Source organism: Cetorhinus maximus, chromosome 11 (genome assembly GCF_964194155.1).
Source record: "Cetorhinus maximus chromosome 11, sCetMax3.hap1.1, whole genome shotgun sequence".
In the NCBI taxonomy this organism is placed as follows: Eukaryota; Metazoa; Chordata; class Chondrichthyes; order Lamniformes; family Cetorhinidae; genus Cetorhinus; species Cetorhinus maximus.
Window position 1 is genome coordinate 73,884,998 of NC_135889.1, and position 25,370 is coordinate 73,910,367.

The 25,370-nt window shown below is 42.6% G+C and overlaps 1 protein-coding gene across 9 annotated transcripts in view; it reads right to left on the reverse strand.

Annotated features, from left to right (window-relative positions):
* LOC144686683 (activin receptor type-1-like) overlaps nt 1-25,370 on the reverse strand; it is a 134,086-nt gene that overhangs the window by 38,650 nt on the left and 70,066 nt on the right. For 5 of the 9 annotated variants that reach the window (XM_078552211.1, XM_078552212.1, XM_078552213.1 and 2 more), the window contains one exon: nt 11,318-11,581. The exons of 3 other annotated variants lie outside the window; for them this stretch is intronic. In XM_078552211.1, coding sequence (XP_078408337.1) covers nt 11,318-11,581 — 264 coding nt within the window. Of the gene's footprint in view, nt 1-11,317; nt 11,582-24,826; nt 25,072-25,370 lie in introns of those variants that run through there. One more of the 9 variants, XM_078552215.1, reaches the window with a different exon arrangement.

Below are 25,370 nucleotides of genomic sequence, written 5' to 3' on the forward strand. Positions count from 1 at the left end.
TAACAATGGCAAGTATTTAAATGAGGAGAGAAGAAAAGAGACACCCAGAGATCTTCGCAAAAATAACTGTTCCTACAATCCTATAGTAATTAAAGTTATCAGTAACAGACACTTTAACTACTTCACCCGGCTAAAATTTGTCCAAATAATTATTCATACATTGACAAAAAAATGGTCACAGAAAAAATAAATTCTGAGCGCATAAAAATGCCAATCAACCAGAGACTTCAGTTGTCAAAACAGAAGCCCCTGTTGAGCTACTGCATTTGAGTGTCTTGGAACTAAGCATTCGTAATAAGCATAAGTGGAGAACGCAGTTGTCTGGCCATCTGTATCTTCTAAAAACAATTCGCAAATGACCTCTTATGAATGCTTGGCTGATCCTACAAAAACATAGGAAATAGGAGCAAGAGTAGGTCATTCAGCCTTTCAAGCTTGCGCCACCATTCATAGGATCATGGCTGATCCTCTATCTCAATGCCATACTCCCACTCACTTCCCATACCCCTTGACGCCTTTAAAGTCTAGAAATCTATCTATATCCTTCTTAAATATATTCATTCTCTTGGCCTTCAAAGCCTCCTGTGGCAGAGAATTCCATAGGTTCACCACCCTCCAAGTGAAGAAGTTTCTCCTAATCTCAGTCCTAAATGGCCTACCCTGTATCCTGAGACTGTGACCCCTTGTTCTAGACCCCCTAGCCAGAGGAAGTATCATCCCTGCATCCAGTCTGTCCTGCCCTGTCGGTATTTTACACCTTTCAATGAGATCCCCTCTCATTCTTCTAAACTCTAGTGAATACAGGCCTAGTTGACCCAATCTCTCCTCATACAACAAACCTGCCATCCCAAGAATCAGTCTGGTGAACCTTGGCTGCACTGTCTCTATGGCAAGTATACCCTCTGAGGGAAAGAGGCCAAAGCTGCACACAACACTCCAGGTGTGGTCGTACCAAGGTCCTGTACAGCTGCAGTAAGACCCCCTTGCTCCCGTGCTTAACTCCGCTTCCAATGAAGGACAACATGGCATTTGCCTTCTTAACTGCTTGCTGCACTATCGTGCTTGCTTTCAGTGACTGGTGTACAAGGACACCAAGGTCCCTTTGTACATCAACATTTCTCAATCTATCACCATTTAAATAATACTCTGCCATTGTTTTTCCTACCGAATTAGTAACTTCACATTTACCCATGTTATACTGCATTTGCCATGTATTTGTCCACTCACTCAACCTGTCTAAATCGCCTTGAAGCCTGTTAACATCCTCCTCACCACTCACATTCCCATCAAGTTTTGTGTCGTCAGCAAACTTGGAAATATTACATATGGTGCCCTCATCCATATCATTGATACGTATTGTGAATAGCTGGGTCCGCAAGCACTGATCCCTGCGGTTTCCCACTAGTTACTGCCTGCCACTCTGAAAAAGACCCATTTAATTTCTACTCTGTTTCCTGTCTGCTAGCCAGATCTCAATCCATGCCAATATATTACCCCCAATTCCATGTGCTTTAACTTTGCACACTAACCTCTTATTGGGACTTAATCAAAAACTTTCTGAAAATCCAAATACACAACATCCACTGGTTCTCCCTTATCTATTCTACTAGTTACGTCCTCAAAAAAACGCCAGTAGGTTTGTCAAACATGATTTCCATTTCATAAATCCATGTTGACTTTGTCTAATCCCACTGATCTTTTCTAAATATCCTGTTATCACATCCTTTATAATAGTCTCTACCATTTTCCCTACTACTGATGTTTGGCTAACCAGTCTGTAATTCGTCGTTTTCTCCCTTCCTCCTTTTTTAAATAGTGGAGTTACATTTGCCACTCTTAAATCTATTCCAGAATCTACAGAGTTTTGGAAGATGACAGCCAATGCATCTACTATTTCCATGGCCACCTCCTTTAGTACCCTGGGATGTAGATTATCAGGCCCTGGGGATTTATCACCTTTCAGTCCTATTAATTTCTCCAGCACTATTTTTTTAGTAATACTAATTTCCTTCAATTCCTCCTTCTCACTAGACCCTTGGTTCCCTAAAATGTTTGCGAAATTATTTGTGTTTTCCTCCGTGAAGACAGAACTAAAGTAGTTGTGTAATTGCTCTGCCATTTCCTTGTTCTCTATTATAAATTCTCCTGTTTCAGACTGTAAGGGACCTACATTTGTCTTCACTAATCTTTTTCTTTTTACATACCTATAGAAGCTTTTACGGTCCACTTTTATATTCCTTGCACATTTACTATCATACTTTAGAATTCAGCAAAGGCAGTCCAAGAGATTGATTAAGAAGGGAAAAATAAACTGCTCCCAATCCTCAGGCTTGCTACTTTTTCTAGCAACTTTATACTTTGGATCTAGAGACTACCCTTAATTTCTTTTGTTAGCTATGGTTGGGCTGCTCTTCCTATTGTGTTTTTGCACCAGAAAGGAATGTATAACTGTTGCAATGGATACATTCATTCCTTAAATATTAGCTATTCCCTATCCACCGCCATGCCTTTTAATGAAGTTCCCCAATCTATCTTAGCCAACTCACACCTCATACCTTCGTAGTTTCTTTTGTTTAGATGTAGAACCCTAATTTCGAATCAGACTACTTTACTTTCCATCCTAACAAAGAATCCTATCATGTTATGATCACTGTTCCCTTAAGTACCCAGCACAACAAGATTATTAATTAACCCCTTCTCATTGCACAATACCAAATCTAGGATAGCCTGTTCCTTAGTTGATCCCTTGACGTACTGGTCTAAGAAAAAATCTCGTACACACTCCAAGAATTCATCTGCCACAGTATTATTCCTAAATTTGGTTTGCCCAGTCTATATGCAGATTGAAGTCACTCATGATTATTGTAGTACCCTCGTTACATGCATCTCTAATTTCCTGTTTAATGTTGCCCCCTAACTTATCACTATTGCTTGGAGGCCTATAGCAAACTCCCACCAATGCTTTCTGCTCCTCGTTGCTTCTTAGCTCCATCCAGACTGATTCTACATCTAGAAGTTCTAAGCCAATATCCTCTCTCGCTATTGCACTGAGTTCATCCTTAACTAACAATGCCACCCCACCTCCTTTCCTTTTTTGCCTGTCCTCCTTAAATATTGAGTACTCTTGGATATTCAGTTCCCAGCCTTGGTCAACCTGCAGCTATGTCTCTGTAATCGTAATCCTATCATACCCGTTTAATCTATTTGCACTGTTAATTCATCTTTCTTATTACGAATGCTCTGTACATTCAGATACAGTGCCTTTAGACTTATCTTTTTAACATTTTTGCACTTTTTTTGTACTATGGCCCTATTTGCTGTTAAACCTTGTTTCCTCCAGCTTCCACTTTTCCTTTCTACTTTTCTGCCTTTCATTCCTATCTTTGTTTCCCTCTCTTGCATCTCCCCACTCAGGTTCCAACCCTCCCTTTCATTTGAGTTTAAGCCCTTCCCCACAGTACTAGCAAATACCCCAGTGAGGATATTGGCCCCGGTCCTGCTGGGGTGCAACCCATCCAGCTTGTACAGGTCCCATCTTCCCCAGAATTGGTCCCAATGCCTCAGGAATCTAAATCCCTCCCTCCCACACCATCTCTCCAGCCACACATTCATCTGGTCTATTCTCTATTCCTGATCTCACTAGCATGTGGCACTGGAAGTAATCCTGAGATTACTACCTTTGAGGTCCTGCTTTTTAATTCATTTCCTAACTCCCTATATTCTGCTTTCAGGACTTCATGTCTCTTTTTACCTATGTTGTGGTACCAATATGGACCATGACCTTTGGCTGTTCAACTTCCCCCTTCAGAATGTCCTGCAGCTGCTCAGTGACATCCATGACCCTTGCACCAGGGAGGCAACAGACCAGCTGCATTCCCCTGAGAAACCATCTCCCCCAGCAGTATCCAAAACAGCAAATCTGTTAGAGAGGGAGATGGACCCAGGGGACTCCAGCACTACCTGCCTAGTGTTTTTACTCTGCCTGGCTGTCACCCATTCCCTTTCTGCCTGTGCACTCTTTACCTACAGTGTCACCACCTCACTGTACATGCTATCCACAAAGATCTCATTCTTGCGGATGCTCCACAGTGACTCCAGCTCCGAAACGGAGATTTAGAGTACCTGCAGCTGGAGACACTTCCTGCACAAGTGATTGCCCCGAACACTGGAAATGTCCCCGATTTCCCACATCGCACAGGAGGAGCATTCCACTTGGCCGGGCTGCCCTGCCATGACTTACCCTTAATTTACACCCTTTACTTTTACTTGCCTAGTTTAGAGAATATTAGGGATAGAAGAAATACTTACCAAGTCCCACTTACCAAGGCCACCGCTCTTCTTTCTGAGGATAGGTAGAAAATGAAAGGATCACCTCCCTCCCTCTTCACCGAACTCCCTCTCTCACCAAACTCCAACTTAAGCACACTAATTCAGCACTCCAGTGCAATAATTGCTCTGTCCGATTGAAAAAAAAGTGTGCTGTTCCTACAATCCTATAAATTTGTCAATGATTTCTGAACGATTGTTTTCTTCGCCTCCGTATTTCATATGGCTCACTGGTTCTGTACATATTGCATACTGAGTGAATGGGCATGGAATGGCCATTGATAGTGCCTTTTGAACTTAACTTGCAAAAGGTTTCTGAAGTCAGAACATGGTTCACGACTCCTCTGAGGGGCTGTGAAACACGAGTCATGGAGAGGCCTGACTCCACAAAAATTGCTGGGTGGTATGAGATGCCTACCTCTGCAATGGAGCCTGCCAGATTGGAGTGCAGGATGTGGGCTCACTACCTGCACCCTTGTCCCGCACAAGTGAAAATTGTCAGCACTGAGAATTGGGGAGTGGGGCAGGGGATGGCGGCTGGCACAGAAGTCCTAGAATTGGGTCCCACCTTCCATTTTTAAATGGCCTCTGAGCTGGCCTGATTCCGCAAAAAGCTGGGCCTGATCTCAAAATTCCCAAGCTATTATTGTAAGGGGTTCAAATGGAGGTGCATAAGCTGCATGACATTAATTTTCAATAAAAATAGCAATTAAGGCTTGTTGTGAGGAAAGTTTTTTTATTCAGTCATGGGATGTGGGCATCACTGACTAGGCCAGCATATATTGCCCATCCCTAATTGCCCTTGAGATGGTGGTGGTGAGCTGCCTTCTTGAACAGCTGCAGTCCGTGTGGTGTAGGTACACCCACAGCACTGTTAGGAAGTGAGTTCCAGGATTTTGACCCAGCGACAATGAAGGAATGGCAATACATTTCCAAAGTCAGGAATGGCAAGTGGCTTGGAGGGGAACTTGCAGGTGGTGGTCTTCCCATGTGTCTGCTGCCCTTGTCCTTCGAGGTGATAGTGGTCGTGGGTTTCGAAGATGCTGTCTAAGGAGCCCTGGCGAGTTCCTGCAGTGCATCTTGTAGATGATACACACTGCTGATACTGTTCATCAGTGGTGGAGGAAATGAATGTTTGTGGATGGGGTGCCAATCAGCCAGGCTGCTTTGTCCTGGATGGTGTTGGAGCTGCACTCATCCAGGCAAGTGGGGAGTATTCCATCACACTCCTGACTTGTGCCTTGTAGACAGGCTTTGGGGAGTCAGGAGGTGAGTTACTCACCACAAAATTCCTAGCTTCTGACCTGCTCTTGTAGCCACAGTATTTATATGGCTAGTTCAGTTCAGTTTCTGGTCAATGGTAACCCCCAGGATGTTGGCAGTAGGGGGTTCAGTGATGCCATTGAACATCAAGGGCGATGGTTAGATACTCTCTCGTTGGAGATGGTCATTGTCTGGCAAATATGGCGCAAATATTACTTGCCACTTATCAGTCCAAGCATAGCTATTGTCCATGTCTTGCTACATTTGGTCATGGACTGCTTCAGTATCTGAGGAGTCACAAATGGTGCTGAATATGGTGCAATCATCAGCAAACATCCATCTTATGATGGAAAGAAGGTCATTGATGAAGCAGCTGAAGATGGGTGGTCCTAGGACACTACCCTGAGGAACTCCTGCAGTTCTGGAACTGAGATGATTGACCACCAACAACCACAACTATCTCCCTTTGTGCTAGATATGACTCCAACCAGCTTCGAATTCCCTGCCCCCATCCCAATTCCCACTGACTTCAGTTTTGCTAAGCCCGCTCGAAGCCACACTCAGTCAAATCTGCCTTGTTGTCAAGGTCTGGAGTTCAAATTTTTTGTTCATGCTTGAACTAAGGCTGTAATGAGGTCAGGAGCCGAGTGACCCTAACGGAGCTCAAACTGACCATCAGTGAGCAGGTTACTGCTAAGCAAGTGCCGCTTGATAGCGCTGCTGGTGACATCTTCTATCACTTTAGTGATGATCGAGAGTGTATTGATGGGGCCGTATCAGGCCAGGTTGGATTTGTCCTGCTTTTTGTGTACAGGACATACCTGGGCCGGGTAGATGCCAGAGTTGTAGCTGTACTAGAACACCTTGGCTAGGGGCACGGCAAGTTCTGGCGCACAAGTCTTCAGTACTATTGCAAGAATATTGTCAGGGTCCATAGCCTTTGCATTATCTAATGCCTTCAGCTGTTTCTTGATATCACATGGAGTGAACTGAATTGGCTGAACACTGGCATTTGTGATGCTGGGAACCTCTAGAGAAGGCCACTCAGCACATCTGGCTGTAGATTGTTGGAAATGGTTCAGCATTATTATTTGCACTGGTTCAGCATTATTATTTGCACTGATATGCTGGGCTTCCCCATCATTAAGGATTAGGATATTTGTGGAGCTTGCACCTTCTGTTAGTTGTTTAATTGTCCACCAGCATTCACAACCAGATGTGGCAGGACTGCAGAGCTTAGATCTGATCCATTGGTTGCAGAATTGTTTAGCTTTGTCTGTTGATTGCTGCTTATGCTATTTGGCACACAAGTAGTCCTGTGTTGTAGCCTCACTAGGTTGATACATCATTTTTAAGTATATCTGGTGCTGCTCCTGGCATGCCCTCCTGCACTCTTCATTGAGCCAGGGTTGATCTCCTGGCTTGGTGGTAATGGCAGTGTGGGGGATATGCTGAACCATGAGGTTACAGATTGTGGTTGAGAACAGTTCTGCTGCAATTGATGGCCCACAGCACCACCTGGATGCCCAGTCTTGAGCTGCTAGGTCTACCCTATTTAGAGAGTTGGTAGTGCCATACAACACAATGGAGGGGATCCTCAATGTGAAGACGTGACTTTTTCTTCATATGCAGTGGTCACTCCTACCGATACAGATGGACAGATGCATCTGTGGCAGGCAGGTTGGTGAGGAAGTCAAGTATGTTTTTTCCTCTTGTTGGTTCCCTCACCATCTGGTGCACATCCAGACTATCAGCCATGTCCTTTAGGGCTCAGCCAGCTTGGTCAGCAGTGGTGCTACTGAGCCAGTCTTGGTGATGGACATTGAAGTCCCCCACCCAGAGTATATTCTGCACACTTGCCACCCTCAGCGCTTCCTCCAAATGGTGTTCAACATGGAAGAGTACTGATTCTTCAGCTGAGGTGGGGGCAGTACGTGGTAATCAGCAGGAGGTTTCCTTACCCATGTTTGACCTGATGCCATGAGACTTGATGGAGTCCACAATCGATGTTGAGGACTCCCAGGGCAACTCCCCCACCCCCACCCCCAACTGTATACCACTGTGCCGCCACCTCTTTCACTGATTCCCTTGAGATTTGGCCCAAATAATAAGTGTCATAACAGCTGCATATCAATTACTCTGCATTTTCACTGCTGTTGAACTGTATATTTTAATTTTTACATTTTCATGATTAGAGTGACTATGGTAACCTACTGATATTGTATAAATAAGATATGAAAAATACTGATCTATAATGTTATTTTTGGGAGATACTTTCATGAAAAATGGCCATATAACAGGAGTTACACATCTTAAGTAAAATTAGAGCTTCAGGCAAGTATTGAGAATAACTTTCTCAATCAAGAAATAGAAAGATTCTCACAAAGCCTAAGCATCAAGTTAGGGAAGCTGCCTCAACTTCGTGCAAGAGGAGGAGCTGACCTTCTGTAACATATCCAGTGAATTTCTGATAGTGGGACAGGACAGACCCAGGGATGGTGTCTGGGAACATTATCTGTAAGGTACGATTCCGAGTATGTGATTATGTCAGGCTGTTGCTCAACTAGTCTGTGAAACAGCTCTCCCAATTTGGGAAGCCTAATTATCTGAATTTCTATTTGCTTTACCTTTACTACAGGCAGCAGAAAAATGAAGGATGGTGATAACAAATACTGATGACAGTATGACAGTACTGATTTACTAAAGAATTATGCAGAAGAGTGAATAAAGCTATATCAGTTAGCAATGATAAAGATTCCCTTGAGATTTGGCCCAATTAATAAGTGTCATAACAGCTGCATATCAATTACTCTGCATTTTCACTGCTGTTGAACTGTATATTTTAATTTTTATATTTTCATGATTAGAGTGACTATGGTAACCTGCAGATATTGTATAAATAAGATATGAAAAATACTAATCTATAATGTTATTTTTGGAAGATACTTTCATGAAAAATGGCCATATAACAGGAGTTACACATCTGAAATAAAATTAGAGCTTCAGGCAAATATTAATAACTTTCTCAATCAAGAAATAGAAAGATTCTCACAAGCCTAAGCATCAAGTTAGGGAAGCTGCCTCAACTTCGTGCAAGAGGAGGAGCTGACCTTCTGTAACATATCCAGTGAATTGAACTAGACATTTCACTGTCTCAGGTTTTCATCACATTGCAATACCTACACAAGGTTGGTCATCTTATTGCAACACCTGGATAAGCAGGTAATAATCTCTGACCGTTATTCCTCATTTATCAAATTGCTGGAGTCAGCAAAATTGAAATTACAAGAGACAAGAGAATTAGGGAACAAGTCTACAAATAGACTATCTCCTTAAAAATAATATATCACCACGAAAGATTGACCCTATTGCTCACCTATCTATAAAATCACTCAGCTTATGGATTACGAGAAATTTAACTCTTATATATTTGGTATTCATACTAAAGCTACCTGGAGACCACAGGGTAGCTGGAAAGCCAACAGAAGAGTGAAGATCTTTCAGTTGCCAGAATCAGGACCTTCAACATTTGATACAGGGCACCATACCATAGCAATCAGTGTGTAGTAAGAAACCACAAATCTTGTTGCTGGACTCAAGTCTAGTCTGAAACCTTACAAACTAGTAGAATAGAGAAGAGTCATCTACAGATTCACCTGGTACAATGTCATAAAACTACAATTAAGCAGTCAAGTCCCTTACTAGACCATGACTCATCAGCACTGAGAGCGCGCCATGCCAAAGCTAAAGCCAGACCTCCAAGTCTAAGGAACAAAGTGTGTATTTCAATATTTTGTAACTATCCAACATGTTTGCACAGAACACCACTAGAGTAGCTTCAAATATTTAAGAAGCTTCTGTTGTGACATTTTCTCACAGATAGCATTACCTAAAACACCATCCCATGCACAAGTTTAACAGCAACAATAATGATCTTTTAAAAATTAGCAGGATATAAAATTTCTTTGCCTGTGACATAAAAGCAATCATTTGCACCAGAACATCAGAGGTAACCTAATACATAAAAATATATGTAGCCATTCCTTAGCTCAAAACATTACCTGCAGACAATGCCTCAGATTCCATGTATATGCTGTTGACACCCAGCATCTGTGTTGACGTCCCTCTTTGCCTAGTGTTGCAAGAGTGCAGGTCTGACCTCCAGGCTTGAATAAACGACACTTTCATTCATTTAAGCATTGCAAAGGCCAAAGTCATTGTTGTTGGCCCCTCACAATTTCTCACCCTTGCTACCATTTGTTCCCCTTCTTCAGCCACTGCCTCAGGCTGCCCCAGATTGCTTGTATTTTGTGTCCTATTTGACTCCAAGCTGTGCTTTTGACCCCACATCCTCTGCATCATCAAGGCTGCCTTGTAAGATTGATCTCAGTTCTCCCGCTGCTGACAACACTCATCCATATCTTTGTCGCCTCTAGACATAGGTAGAGTAGTGCTCTCCTCACTTGTCTCTTATCCACCATGCTCTCTAAACTTCAGCTCATCCACAACACCAAATCAATAACCAAATCCCTTACTGTGCTGCATTAGCTCCTGCTGCTCCAAGGCTTCTCATCCTCATGTTGAAATCCCTTTATGGCCTGACCCCTCTTCACATCTGTAACTCCTCCTTCAGCCTTCCAACCTCCTCTGACTTAAATTAATGAAAAATATTTTTTTTAAATGTAATAAAGGCAAAACATCAACATCCACAAAAAAAATTAAATCAAAAGGTGACAATGGTATTAATCTGTAAATTCTATAGTTTAGGATGTTAGAATGTTAGATACAAATATAAATCCTGAGATTTGTAAACATCAACAGATCATTCAATCAGATCATGAAGCCCTGCAAACATTTAAACCACACACATAATTGAATGGATTTGAACCTGGCCTGTAAACCTAAGTATTATCTGAAAAAAAATGTAATTGCTATGATTAAAAAAATGGGAATCAGAACAGGGTCCACAGAACTGACAGAAATAGTAGGAGGAAATCAAGTAACTTTCCCCACTACTGATCGGTAGCACTCAATGGAAGAGGTTTAAACAGAAGTTGTATCTCTAGAAGTATGATGAGGCAGAAGAAAGTGACCAAATGAGGAAGAATCAATGTGGATATTGATCCTCTGAACAATGAACCAAACTGACAACAGTGGTAGAAGGTGTAAAAAAAAACTTTGGTTTGATAAAAAAGCTTGACCTTTATTCTTGGTATCCTGAGCAGTACTGTGTACGGTCTCATAAAGCTAGAAACCATACATCTGGTAATCATTTTTGATCTCTTTAAAAACTGAATTTTAACTTTTGTAAACTAAAGTAAGCGATAAGAGTGCAACAATAGCGGGCAAGATCCCCATGTGCCATATATATTCAAAGAACAGTGCAGGAGGATGCAAAACAAGATTGTGCATGATTTAACGATATAAAAGTACTAATAGTCTCCAATGGTTTGATCTCCCAGATAAAGTTTATACAATGAAATCTAAGCATTTGGACTCGATTTGTATTATTCGCAAATAGCAGCAAAGTACACAATTTTGTTAAGTCATTGAGTTCACCACACAATGTACCACAGTGCATTTGTTCTATAAACACCTACTTTGTCTTCACTGTTGCATAGTGTGAATTAGGGCTGTAAATGTCATGTCTGCTAAACATGGACAGTTGGCAATTATGTAAGTAGATCACAGTTTTTGACAGGGTCCAGTATTTAAAAATCAGTTTTACCTTTAGGTGGCAATTGAGCTGTAATGTTCATATTACACAAATTGCCGTGACAACATTCTACTGTCTGGTCCGCTGATGGTGGAGTCTTGCACGTCAGCTTACTCTGTTCGTAAACCTGGAAGCAACCTTTTTGATAAACTGGATGACCATCATTTATGCTCAGTGAAGCAAAGCACTGCTGCCCTACACACTGGTCCTCTCCTCCACAAAACATCCCTTCACACACACATTTATAGAAGCCTGCATTTAATTTCAGCTCCTCATCTGTAAAAACAAAATTCAAAAATAAGTTCAGCTATTGGAGAAATATAAGTAATCAGTCAATTAAGCCCATGACAACTTGCAAATATAACTAAGTATTGCGTTAGCACAAAATCTACCAAAACTCAATTTTAACTATCAGTTTGTATCCTTTACGTTCCAAATGTTTCAAAACAACCATACTTGTAGGTTAATCTAAATAACGCTTTCAGCGTTCATCCTAATAATTTTTAAAAAGAAACAATAAACATCATGTTTTAGTATTTTGAATTTGGTTCTTTGTTACTTCATTTCACACAAGGCAACCATTTCTCGTACAAAACGCTAATCAAAAATAATTTCAGCAGTCTTAATCTTTTTTCTTAAAAAAGAGTTACAGATCAAAACTTTAACTGTAGATTGGGAGTCAGGAGGTAAAGTAATATGTGGATGGAGAAAGTAAAAATGTTCTAAAAAGTCAACAATTTAATTGAATGATGCACAACAACACAGCCACACAGTGCCGAGTTCTGAAAAAGTGCAACCTGTAATGCTTAGGGGCCTTAAGTTTTCCTAAACCAGTTTCCACTATGAATAAAAGTTTGTGCCTCATGGGACTTGATTTCCAATACCAGAGAACAGTCTTGACTAACTTCAGAGATTGCAGTAACAGGGCAACCTGCAACCTACACGTTCCCCACTGGAATGCAAGACAAGCAGGTGCATGATTTAAAAAAAGGTGGGTTGGCAAGGGGCGCGGGGGGGGGGGGGGGGGGGGGGGGTGCATTTTCCTGGCTACTTTCATTTATTTCTGTCATGCACTGATATTAACAGACTGTGACAATTTAGAGGTTGGTGACACTATTATTTGTATTTCAATTGGATGGATTTTAGTGAATGATGGTCATAACCCTGGAAGGGGAGCAGAGAAGAAGCTAATTTGGATATCTCCAAACTAAATTCCGTCACATGTTTCAGGAGTAAGGAAGTGAGGCTGTTTCAAGACCATGGGAGTCCAGTGAAAAATTTTGTTAATAACTAGAAAAGGCAGCAGTAATGATACAGGGATAAAAACATATTGAATTCAACAACTTTAGATCTTAAACTCTCTCCCCTATCCCCACCCCTTTTCCGTTTCTTCCCCCTCCCTTTTGTTTTTTCCAATAATATATAGATTTTTCTTTTCCCACCTATTTCCATTATTTTTAAATCTGTAATGCCCTGTCAGTCTTTCCATCCCACCCCCACTTGAGCTGTACCTTGAGTGTCCTGCCATCCATTCTTAATTAGCACATTCTCTTAGATAATATCACCACCTTTAACATGTCTTTGTTCCTTTTATCTGTGACATCTTTTGATTATCTGCTCCTATCACTGCTGAAACAAAAACAAAAACAGAATTACCTGGAAAAACTCAGCAGGTCTGGCAGCATCAGTGGAGAAGAGAAGAGTTGACGTTTCGAGTCCAATGACCCTTCAACAGAACCTATCACTGCTTGCTTGTCCCTACAACCACCTCCCCACCCCCCAACTTCTCTTTCCCCCTCCCCCCCTCCACCGCCCACCTTAAACCAGCTTATATTTCACCCCTCTCCTAACTTTACTCAGTTCTGCGGAAGGGTCATTGGACTCGAAACGTCAACTCTTTTCTTCTCCGCCGATGCTGCCAGACCTGCTGAGTTTTTCCAGGTAATTCTATTTTAGTAATGATACAGGTATCAGTAAAGAAGCATCTACTATTGGCCTCCAGCATGGTTTTCTATGTCAGTAAATGTAATTTACCTGCAACTGCTGCAAGGTTATGCTTGGCAGAGCTTTTGAATTGATCACAAAAAAGTCCATAAAATTAGTTACCCCTTTTTCTAAAATGATCTGATTTATTTGCAAGTTTTGCCCATTTCATTTCTTTCCCAGTTCTCCAACTTCAAGATCCCCTGAGGCTATGCATCATTTGGACATTAAGATTATTCTTTACGATTATAAACTAAAAGAGCCCCAAATTTAGCTCCAATTCATGTCTGAAAGTGTTTAGGTCATTTCAAAACTTCACTATTCAAGACAGAAGTGCCAATTTCTGCCAGTTTCAATTTACCCACTGCAGCCACAAGTTATTGATTGGAGCTCCTGATTCCACAACCCACAACAGACTAAGGACAAAATCTTGTGCCCTCCTGTATGGCGAGTTTGGTGGCAGGGGGTTGGTGACAGGTGGGGACCCCTCTACCTTCCCACCTCCATCCTGATTAAATCAAGGGTGGGTAGGCCTGTGGGCAGCCTTTCCACCCCATCACCAATTGAAGCCATTATGTGGGCAACTAATGCTCACTTAAGGTCCTCATCCTACTGCTGCTGCTGGTATTAAACTAATGTTGGGCGGGGCGGGGTGGGGCGGGGCAGGGCGGGGGTGGTGGGGAGGTGAGTAGGGCTTGCCAAGCGGGGAGCATGACTAGCAAAAACAAAGCGAGGGTTTCCTTGAGCGCTCCTGGGGCAGGGGTTACCTCCTGCGAAGGCGCTCAAGGGACCTGTTACTGGAAAGGAGGGGTGGGTGGGGGGAGGGGCAGTTAGAGCCATGTCCTGTTCTTGCTGCCGAACCCCCTTATCTCCCTCCTCTGCAACCCCCAACTGCCACTCACCTGCTCCTGGGTCCCTCCTCGATCCAAGGCCTGAGGTGGGTGTCATACCAGCAGCAGCCACCACATTCCTATAGCGCTCTTGTTCAATAGAGTAGGCCAGCAGCTCTCGACAGGCAGAACTGCCACCCCCAGGGGCAGAACTGTCATCCCCAGTGGGGGAAGGCCTTCCACTGGCCTCTCAAGTGCCGGAGTGGCACAAGATGCGGCAGGCCTTCCCAAAAAGAGGCAATGTGTGGTTCTTGCCAACTCTCCAGCTGGCTGCCCAGACACCCGTTGCCACCACAAGATTCCACCCCAGCTCTACCAGTGATAGAATTTCTTTGTAGTGTTATACAATATAATCAACACATACATCAGAGAACTTGAAAATATCTTCACTCCTGTATAACTACCACAAAATATGTATTTTTCTGTCAAACCAAAACAGAACTGCTGTTTCTACAGAATAAAAACTGGTGAAATTGCAATAGTGCAGGAGAAAAATAAATTTCAATTAATGACCCTCAAGTCAGCAATTAGGAAGGTTCAATGAACTTTCATTTATATGGCACCTTTCACTTCCTCAGGATGTTTCAAATTAATTCAAAGCCAATGAATTATTTTTGAAGCACAGCCCATTTAACATAGAGAAGTGTGACTGCAAACATCCACAAGCAATAAAGGGTCATTCACAGCCCAGCAGCAGCATTCTCACCTGGGACAGTAGGGTGTGGGCTCAAGTCGCAGACCTGAAACTTGAGCATATAATCCAGGCTGACATTTCAATGCAGTACAGAGAGAGCGCTACATTGATGAAGGTGCCACCTTTCAGATGAGATGTTAACTCAATGGCACAACTGCCCTCTCAGGTGAATGTTGAGCATCCCATGTCAGTAGTTGAAGAGCAGGGCAGTTTATCCCTCAGCTAATATCACCAAATAGTTCATCTCATTGCCCTTTATGGGATTTTGCTATATGCAAACTAGCTGACATATTTCCTACGTTACAATAAAGCCCAGAGTTCAAGAGTAAATCTTTAGCTGTAAAGCACATTGGGGCATCCTGAAAATGCTACATAAATGCAAGTTCTTTCTTTACGGAGTACACTCTTAGTGTTATAGAGCTGATCTTCCAGGCAACATTTCTTGGTGGACACAGTTAACTTCATTTATAAGACAGCAGCAACTGCATGTGTGCATCAAACTCAATAACTAAAGAACTCCTCTCTCCTAGAGGTTCTCCACGCTGCTTACTCATTGGTTTACACAGATCATGTGATCTTACAACACCAGATTATTCTTAAAACTACAGTCCTACACACCTCCCCCTTTAACCTTTCTGTACATTTTGTATTTACAAGGATATTTATCTCATGACATTACAATATTTACACAGGTTATGAAATTACAAGTTCAGTCTTTCAGATGGTTTCCTGATCCGTGTGGAACGTCGTAGCTCCACAACTTCCAATTCTTTGACAGGAACCACATCCTCTGGGACCGCATTAACATCAAGTACCTCGTTAGGTTCAGTGTCGTCCACTCTGACAGAGACATCGGACATGTTTATCCTTGGTTCAGCAACTGCAACAGGAACCACAGGATCAGCTATGGTTACAGGTGGAACACATTTTGTTGGGGTATCTCCCTTTTTCTTAAATGATCCACATGCTTGCAGGTGATCCAGCCCTTCGCTTCCACGTGGTACGACAATGGTCCAGTCAGAGAGCTTGCATTACCAGGTAACCACTTCGGTCTCCACCAAAATTCTTTACATATACTGCTTCTCCAACAGTAAATTGTCGCTCACCACTATGCAAATTATGAATCGCTTTTTTGGTTCCCTTGACTTTTCTCCACCTTCCCCTCCAAATTGGGAAGTATCAGGTTTAGTCTTGTTCAAAGATGGCACCTCATCAGTAATTCTGCAGGTGTTGCACCTGTCATAGCATGAGGTTGTTCTGCAGTGAAATCGGAAATGAGCTCGTTTAGTTTTCAAAGATTCACCTATTAACTTTTTCATTCCCGCCTTAAAAGTTTGTACTGCCCTTTCCGCCAGTCCGTTAGATTTCAGGTGGTACAGTGCACCCTTCACGTGGTTGATACCACTGATGCTGACAAATCGTTGTAACTCAGCGTTCGTAAATGCAGTACCATTATCTGAGACGATTACCTCCGGCAATCCATGGATGGTGAATCTTTGGCCTAGTTTTTCTATAGTAGCACCCAACATTGGCAACTTTACCTCAAACGTCTAACCACTTGGAATGAGCATCTATTATCAGTAGAAACATGGTTCCAAGGAAAGGACCAACATAATCTATGTACAATCTTACCCAGGGTCTCCAGGACACTCCCATGGGTGTAAGGAGACTGCCACCAGCGACTTTTGTAGCTGTTGACATTGCAGTGTTTTACCACCTTCTCACTATCCTCGTCCATTCCTGGCCACCAAAGATAACTTCACACTCTCGTCTTCATTCGTGAGATTCCTTGATGGACAATGTGCAGCTCTACTAAGAGCAGTTCCCTCGTTGTGAAGGAACTACCACTCATGCACCCCATAATAGAATACCATCTTGACTGCTCAGCTCATGTCTTCGGTTGAAAAATGGCTTCAATTCATCAAATTCTGGTTCCTGGAACTAACCATGTAACACTTGGTCTCTCACTAGAGACAGGACTGGATCACGATTCGTCCAGTTTCTTATCTGTCTGGCACAGACTGGTGAGGAATCCAGGAAATTCATCACTAACATGAGCTCTTGGGGAATTGGGACATGGTCATTGTTCTCTTGCAAAGGAAGGTGACTTAGGGTATCAGCATTTGCTATATGAATCCCTGGTTTATGTACAAAGGTGTGTTCATATGCCACTAAAATTAGGGCACATCTTTGTATTTGTGGGAGGTATAGCCTTTTCTTCGCTAAACAAACCCAAAAATGGTTTGTGGTCTGATACTATCGTGAAGTGTCGCTCATGCACATATCGGTGGAATTTGTTTTACACCAAAAGTAATCAACAGGCCTTCCTTTTCGATCTGAGAATATCCTTTTTCAGCTGTGATAAGTGTCTGGGATACATAGCCTATCGGCCTGTCATCCATCTTGAGACAGTACCGCTCCCACTCCCTAGGGGGACACATCACAAGTTAGCACTAACTCCTTTGTCGAGTCAAGATGCACTAACAAATTTGAAGAGTGCAAGAGCTGTTTTACTTTCATGAAGGCTTCTTCTTGGGGTGACTCCCAAAACCAACGCTGGTTTTCTTTAGCAGTGAATGTAAGGGGGCTAAAACTGTTAATAAATTTGGTAGAAATCGGCCATAATAATTTACTATTTAAGTTCAGAGGTGTCCTTAGGTGCAGATGCCTCTCTTATTGTTTTAACCTTCTCTTCAACAGGGTGTAACCTTTGGGCAACTACCCAGTGGCCCAAATAATTGACTTCATTTGCCTGACAAGTGCATTTTTCCTTCTTTGGGCACACTCCAGCTTCTAAAAAATCATTTCAGGACTTCCTCTAGTTTAGCCAAGTGTCTCTTTTCTGTGAATCCAGTTATCGGTACATCATCCAGGTAGACCACAACTTGAGGTAGTCCTTATAGCAAGCTCTCCATCATCCTCTGAAAAGTGGAACAGGCTGAGGAAACACCGAAAGGCAGGCATGTATAGTGATATAACCTTTTGTGGGTACTTATGGTCACAAATTCTCGGGAGACATCGTCCAGCTCCAGTTGCTCAGATGCGTGACTCATATCAAGCTTTGTACATGTTGTCCCTCCTGCAAGTTTGGCTTAGAGGTCTTCAATCTTGGGAATAGGGTACCTGTCCAGTTTGGCTGCTCTGTTGACCGTTAGTTTATAGTCCCCAAAGATCTGGATGGTCTGGCCTGGTTTAAGGACAAGGACTATATGTGCTGCCCATTCTGAGAACTGAACCACTTTTATGACACCCTGCTTCTCAAACCGGTTCATCAATCTTCTCTCTCAGGGTGTATGGCACTGGTCTTGCTTTCAAGAAGCGAGGGGTTGTTTCTGGTTCCACATAAAACTAGGCCCGTAGGCCTTGGATTTTTCCCAGATCATCCTTGAAGACGGTGTCATTTTTTTTTTTAAACAGCTCTGGCGGTCCCACTGCTCGCAACTGGAAGATTTTGGACCAGTTTAATCTCTTTCATCCAATTGCGACCTAGAAGGCTTGGTCCTTTCACCTTCTACCACCATCACTGGGAGCTGTGCTGATTGGTGTCTATAATGAACAGTTACTCTGGTGATACCTTTTACCTGGATTTCATCATCCATGTATGTTTTCAGCTTGGTAGATGTTTGTTCCAAACTTAATTGTTGATACCTTTATTTAAATATCTGAAAATGTGTTCTCCTATTACAGTGGTAGAGGCACTCATGTCTACTTCCATTTTAAATGGTTTACCATTCACTTGCAATGTGACAGTAATTGGCTCTGTCTTTCCAATTTTCATGTTGAATAATGAATAAATGTCAGAATTGGTTGTTTCTGGTTCTTCCATAATGTATACTTCATTGGACTTCATTTGTTGCCTGGAAACCTGTTTTAATCTCACTTTGCAATGTTTCAATATGTGTCTGCTTCTGTGACAAAAATAACACACTACCTTTTTAAATTGCCAATCATTAGGAGTATGATTGTTTCCACGTTGATAAAAATTAGTTTCAGCTTTGCTGCTAAGATGTTTTCTCCCAATTTTTAGTTAGCGGGAGCTGTTTCCCACTTCTTGGCGGAATCCTGGCTTTTTGCACCACTTTCGGTTGACTGTTCCTGCCAATTAGGAGAACAGTGCCATGTTGTGCCCCTTGAATCATTTGTGAATCCCTTACAGTGCTCCCCATCACAAGCGTTATTTCTAACACTTTCTTAAAATCAAGATTCGCTTCAGCCGGCAATCTTTGTTGAACAGCATGTCACATATCAAACAATCACTGAAGATGTCATTCAGGGATTCACCGAAATCACAATATTCCATTAATTGTTTTGATTTAAGTTCAGAGGTAGCAATTGTTCCCCCCGGGCTCTATTCCGTGAATGGAACCTGAACCTCTGCATTGAGACCGAGGGCTTCGGTTGAAAATGTCCCTTAATGAGGTCTACAAATTTGGGGCATTGGGGGCCAGCTTCGAATTAAACTGTAGGTCTTGCTCCCACAAATACTCAGGAGAACCGCTCTCCTCTTTTCTTCCCCCATGATTTTGTTGGCTTGAAAGTTGAACACCATTGAACCATAGAAAAGTTACAGCACAGAAGGAGGCCATTTGGCCCATCTTGTCCATGCCAGCCTGAGGACACCCAGGTGCCCTTTCTAATCCCACCTTCCTGCACCCGGCCCATAGCCCTGCAGCTTACAGCACTTAAGGTGCAGATCCAGGTACTTTTTAAGAGTTTAGAGTTTCTGTCTCTACCACCAACTTGGGCAGCAAATTCCAGACACCCACTACCCTCTGCGTAAAAAAGTTCTTCTTCATGTCCCCCCTACACCTTCTTCCACTTATCTTGAATCTATGTCCCCTGGTTCTAGAATTCTCCACCAAGGGAAACAATTTTATTCTGTCCACTCTATCTATTCCCCTCAATTTTGTACACCTCAATCAAGTCACCTCTCAGCCTTCTTTGTTCTAAGGAAAATAGCCCCAACCTATCCAATCTCTCCTTGCAGCTACACTTTTCTAACCCTGGCAACATTCTTGTAAACCTCCTCTGCACTCTCTACAGAGCTATTACGTCCTTCCTGTAATGTGGTGACCAGAACTGCACACAATACTCCAGTTGTGGCCTCACCAGTGTTTTATACAATTCCAATGTTATATCCTTACTTTTATATTCTATACCTCTGCCAATGAAGGAGAGCATTCTATATGCCTTCTTTACAACCTTGTCTACTTGAACTGCTGCCTTCAGGGACCTGTGTACTCCAAGATCTCTCACTTCATCTACCCCTCTTAGTATATTCCCATTTATTGTGTAATCCCTGTAACTGTTTGACCTCCCTAAATATATGACCTCACACTTCTCTATGTTAAAATCCATCTGCCACTTTACCGCCCACTCCACCAACCCATCTATCTTGTTTTGGAGATTATGGCTATCCTCTACACTATCCACTACTCGGCCAATCATTGTCTCATCTGCAAATTTCCCAATTGTGCCCCCCCACGTTCACGTCCAAATCGTTAATATATAACACAAACAGCAAGGGTCCCAACACCGAGCCCTGTGGAACACCACTTGAGACAACTTTCCATTCACAAGGGCATCCGTCGACCATTACCCTTTGTTTCCTGTTACAAAGCAAACCTTTTATCCAATTTGCCACATTACCCTGAATCCCATGGGCTTTTACTTTCCTGACCAATCTGCCATGTGGGAACTTGTCAAATGCCTTGCTAAAATCCATGTACACAACATCCACTGCACTACCTTCATCAACTCTTCTTGTCACTTCCTCAAAGAATTCAATCAAATTTGTGAGGCAAGACCTTCCTTTAACAGATCCATGGTGGCCATCCCTAACTGGTCCATGCCTTTCCACATGCCAGTTAATCCTATTTCTCAGGATTGATTCTACTAATTTGCTCACCACCGATGTAAGACTAACTGGCCTATAATTGACATTCTATATATTCAGACCATTCATCTGTGGCTGGTTCAAAGGGGTCGATGCTGCCAAACTGTGGCATCTGGGATAAGTATACCTTCCTTTCTTCTTAATTATCTTAGATACCCACAATTGCTGGGCAAGGTACAGTACCAGCTCTGATATATCCTCATTGCCAGTTTGTTATAGAGTTGATCTTCCAGGCAACTTTTCTTGGTGGACACATTTAACTTTATTTGCAAGACAACAGCAGCAACATGTATGCATCAAACTCCATAACTAAAGAAAAGCTGTCTCCTAAAGGTTCCCTGCGCCGCTAACTAATTGTTTTACACAGCTCATGTGATCTTACAACACAGGATTATTCTTCAGGCTACAGTCCTACGTTTATCAGAACTATAATTACTACACTTAGTATTGAAGCATCAACTGAGATCATGTGCTTAATTCTAGGAGTGGGGTTTGAATACAACCTTCTGACTCAGAGGCAAGGATGTTACCTATTGAGCCCATTAAACATGATTGTAGAAGTGACACCACAAACCCCAGCCAGAATGGAGAGGACCTGGTTATTCACCAATCAATGACACCTGGAAACCAAACTGCTGCAAGTGGTGATTGACTTTATGCATGTAATAGTATGCAATATCCTCCACTCATTGCATTTTGCTGGACAAATCACCCTACTTTTATCAGGACGCATTACTGCAGTTTCGGTCCTGAATTCTGTTTGTTATACTTCACTGATACTCTTTAAATAGACTCTGTAGATTTTGCTGTGATGCATTGTTCAAAAAAGGGTATGAGGATAAGCCCAGCAACCACAGGCCAGTCAGCTTCACCTCAGTAGTGGGACAGCTTTTAAGCAACAGCTGGAACAAAATCAGTCACTTGGACAAATGTAGGTTAAATAAGGAAAACCAGCATGGATTTTGTGATAACTCGATGGAGCAGACAGGTTTCGTAAAGAAACAGTAAAACTTTATTATGGAGACATCTAGGAGTGTTCACACGCTAGGCCTGATCTCTCATCTAGAAGACTCCACACCCTGGATCGCCTGCGCTAAGAGCTCACTGGTCGAAGCCCCCGCAGTACATCACACGACCCATGATGGACAGGAGGGAGGGACAATGCATGCCGTTACCACATTTACCTCCCCCACCCTTTAGATTTTTTTAACAATTACTCTTTACAAAACACATTTGAAATTCCAACAAATGTATATACAATTTCAGGTGATTATAAATCAAGTCTTTGAGGTGCTCTTCTTATACGTCTAGAGTGGCGTAACTCTACTACTGGAGGTTACTGATCAGGGTGGACAGGAACTGGAGCTGCCCTATGAAACACATCATTGGAATGGGGCAGTTCAGGGTTTGGCAACTCCTCTGAAACATCTAGAATGACTGTTCTAGGTCGGTCACACACCTCAGAAGTCAATGGTTCAACGATAATCACAGGTTGATCAGTCAGTTGTTGGGCTGTCTCTCTGGTACGGTTATGATCTACATGCTTACGGATGATTCTATTTCTACTTGGAAGGATAATGGACCAGTCTCTGAAACAACGCCTCCCAGAGACCAGCAGGATCCACTGCTGAAATTTCGTACGTATACTGTGATATCTACACTGAATGTCACGGTTAAATTTCTGATTATTCTGGTTCCGTGCTATCTTCCCCTCTAAATTCTGAAACACCAAGTGTAAACTTGAACGCAGACAACGTTTCATTAATAACTCCAATGGTTTGAACCCAAAGTCAAATGTGGTGGTGTATGATAACTTAAGTGTGCCTTTCATACCAGGCTTAGAAGCTTGTACAACCCTCTCGGCTAGACCATTCGATGAGGGATGCCAAGCAGCTCTCTTTATATAGTGGATTCCATTCAGATCCATAAATTTCTGAAACTCAGTGCTGGTAAAGGCTGTACCATTATCAGAAACAACAATTTCAGGTAAGCCATGTATGCTGACATAGCTTCTCAATAGTTGCATTTGACATTGGCACTTTGACTTCATATACATTCACCCATTTTGAATGTGCATCTACAACTAACACCACATTCGATTACAGGTTCAACACCGGAGTTATTATTGAAACACCATCTGCGCACACTTGTTGTTTCCTAATTTGGAGGGGAAGGTAGTGTGGAACCAGAGTAATCAGAAATTTAACACAGTAAAGCTTGCACAGTGTAGTTGACATGGTATACATGCAAAATTTCAGCAGTGGACCCTGCTGGGCTCAGAGACTGGTCCATTATCCTAAGAATGCTCCTACATAAATCAATATGTAGTCAAACCCACAGTCGATCAGGCCACTCCCACAGGTGCAGGGGAGCCGAAACAGGCAACTTCTGTTGTTGCTGACAGTGCTTGACCATGCTTTCGCTTTCACTGTCACTGTCAATGCCTGGCCACCATATATAGTTTCGCGCAAACATTTTCACCTTTGATATGCTGGGATGTGCACCATGGAGCTCTGTCAAGAGTGGCTCTCTACCTTGTGATGGGACCACAACTCTTGAACCCCACAACAAAATTCCATCTTGACAAATTAATTCTGTGTTTCTGACATGGAATTGTATGAATTTTTCAGATACAGGCGAGTTTGACCATCCTGCAAAACAAAGTGTCTGACTTTTGACAATATTGGATCTCTGTTCATCCAATTTCTAATTTGTTCCACACACACAGGCGAAGAATCTAAAGAAATTTAATAATAGAACTAATTCTTGTGGAATTCCATCTGATTTTAGGTGAAATATCTCAGCCCAGTCGAAGTTTATCTTCTGTAGCCAATCTCGACCTAAAAGACTGGGTCCCCCCATTTTTAAGTTTATCACAGGCTGTCTGTCGCTTGTAACAGACTGGGACAGTGGCAATGCCCTTGTCTTGAATAGATTCTCCCGTGTAAGTTCTTAACTTAGCTGTTGTCTGCTCCAGGTTTATTGGCTGTCTTCCTTCATTAAGGTATCTGAAAGTGTGCTCTCCAGCCACCATAGTTGAGGCACCAGTATCCACTTCCATAAGCAGTGGCTTCTCATTCACTTGAACTGTCACCGTAATAGGATCAGTTTTCTCAACAGTTACATAATACAGGGAATACACATCAGTATCAACAGCTTCAGCTTTTGCTGAATGCGTTAACTCGATCATGTTTGTTTGCTGTCTTGCAGGATGCTTCATCTTTGTTCGGCATTGCCTAACCACATGTCCCTTCTTATGACAATAATAACATTCTGCCTTTCTGAAGTTACAAACATCTGCTCCCTGGTCACCTCCACATCTATAGCAATTTGAAGTCATTGATGAAGCATTTCTTACAGTGGACATTGAATCACGCTTTAATTCTGCATGTCTGGTTTTCACGCCACGCTCAGCAGCAGGTTCCCACCCAACATGAAGCACGGCGCCATTGTACATGTGTTACAAAGCCTGCAAGTCTTTTGCAGTGCCTTCCATGGTGAGGGCACTTAAAGTCTATATCGATTTCAGGAAGGTAGGACGTCGCTCTTGATTCCTCATACCAGTTGATCCCGCAGCATATCGTTTAATGCGTTTCCAAAGTCGCAGTGTTCCATTAACTGCTTGAGGTTCGCCACATAGGTTGCGATGGACTCTCCTGGGGCACGAACTCGAATTAAATTTAAAGCACTGCATTATCACGGACGGCTTTGGCTGGAAATGTGCTTTCACCAGGTCCACTATTTCACTATATGACTTGGAATTGGGGGACGCTCAGATCAGTCAGGCTGCAAATCAGGTTCAAAAACAAAAATTGCTGGTAAAACTCAGCAGGTCTGACAGCATCTGTGGAGAGAAAGACAGAGTTAGCATTTCGAGTCCGTGTGACTCTTCTTCAGAACGGACATACGGACTCGAAACGTTCACACTGTCTTTCTCTCCACAAATGCTGTCAGGCCTGCTGAGTTTTTCCAACAATTTTTGTTCTTGTTTCAGATTTTCGGCATTCGCAGTATTTTGCTTTTATGCAAATCAGGTTGTATGTTTTACTGCCACGTACCCTTAAGAGAATCGCTTTCTGCTTTTCTTTGGCGGTTATTTCATTTGCTACAAAATAAAATCCAAGGCGCTCAATCTACTGGCTCCAATCTTCAATATTAGCATCATATGGATCGATTCTTCCAAAGAGCAGCATGACTGGTGAGTAGTTTTTAAAATTCGCTTTACTCACAGTAACAGGGCGAGGTGCACAGTCAAAGCCGATTTTACCCTTGTCGTCAAATGTGATGATGGAGCAGGCAGGTTTCGTAAAGAAACAGTCAAATTTAATTACGGAGGCATCTAGGAGTGCTTGCACCCTAGACCCGATCTCTCATCCGGAAGACTCTGTCCCCTGGATTGCCCGTGCCAAGAGCTCACTGGTTGAAGCCCCTGCAGTACATCACATGACCCATGATTGACAGGAGGGAGGGACAATACATGCACTTACCACAGATTTATTAAGGGCAAATTGTGTTTCCAACTTGTTTGAGCTTTTTAATGAGATACCAGAGAGAGGGCTGATGGGGGTAATGCTGTCGATGTGGTGTATGTGAAACAATTTC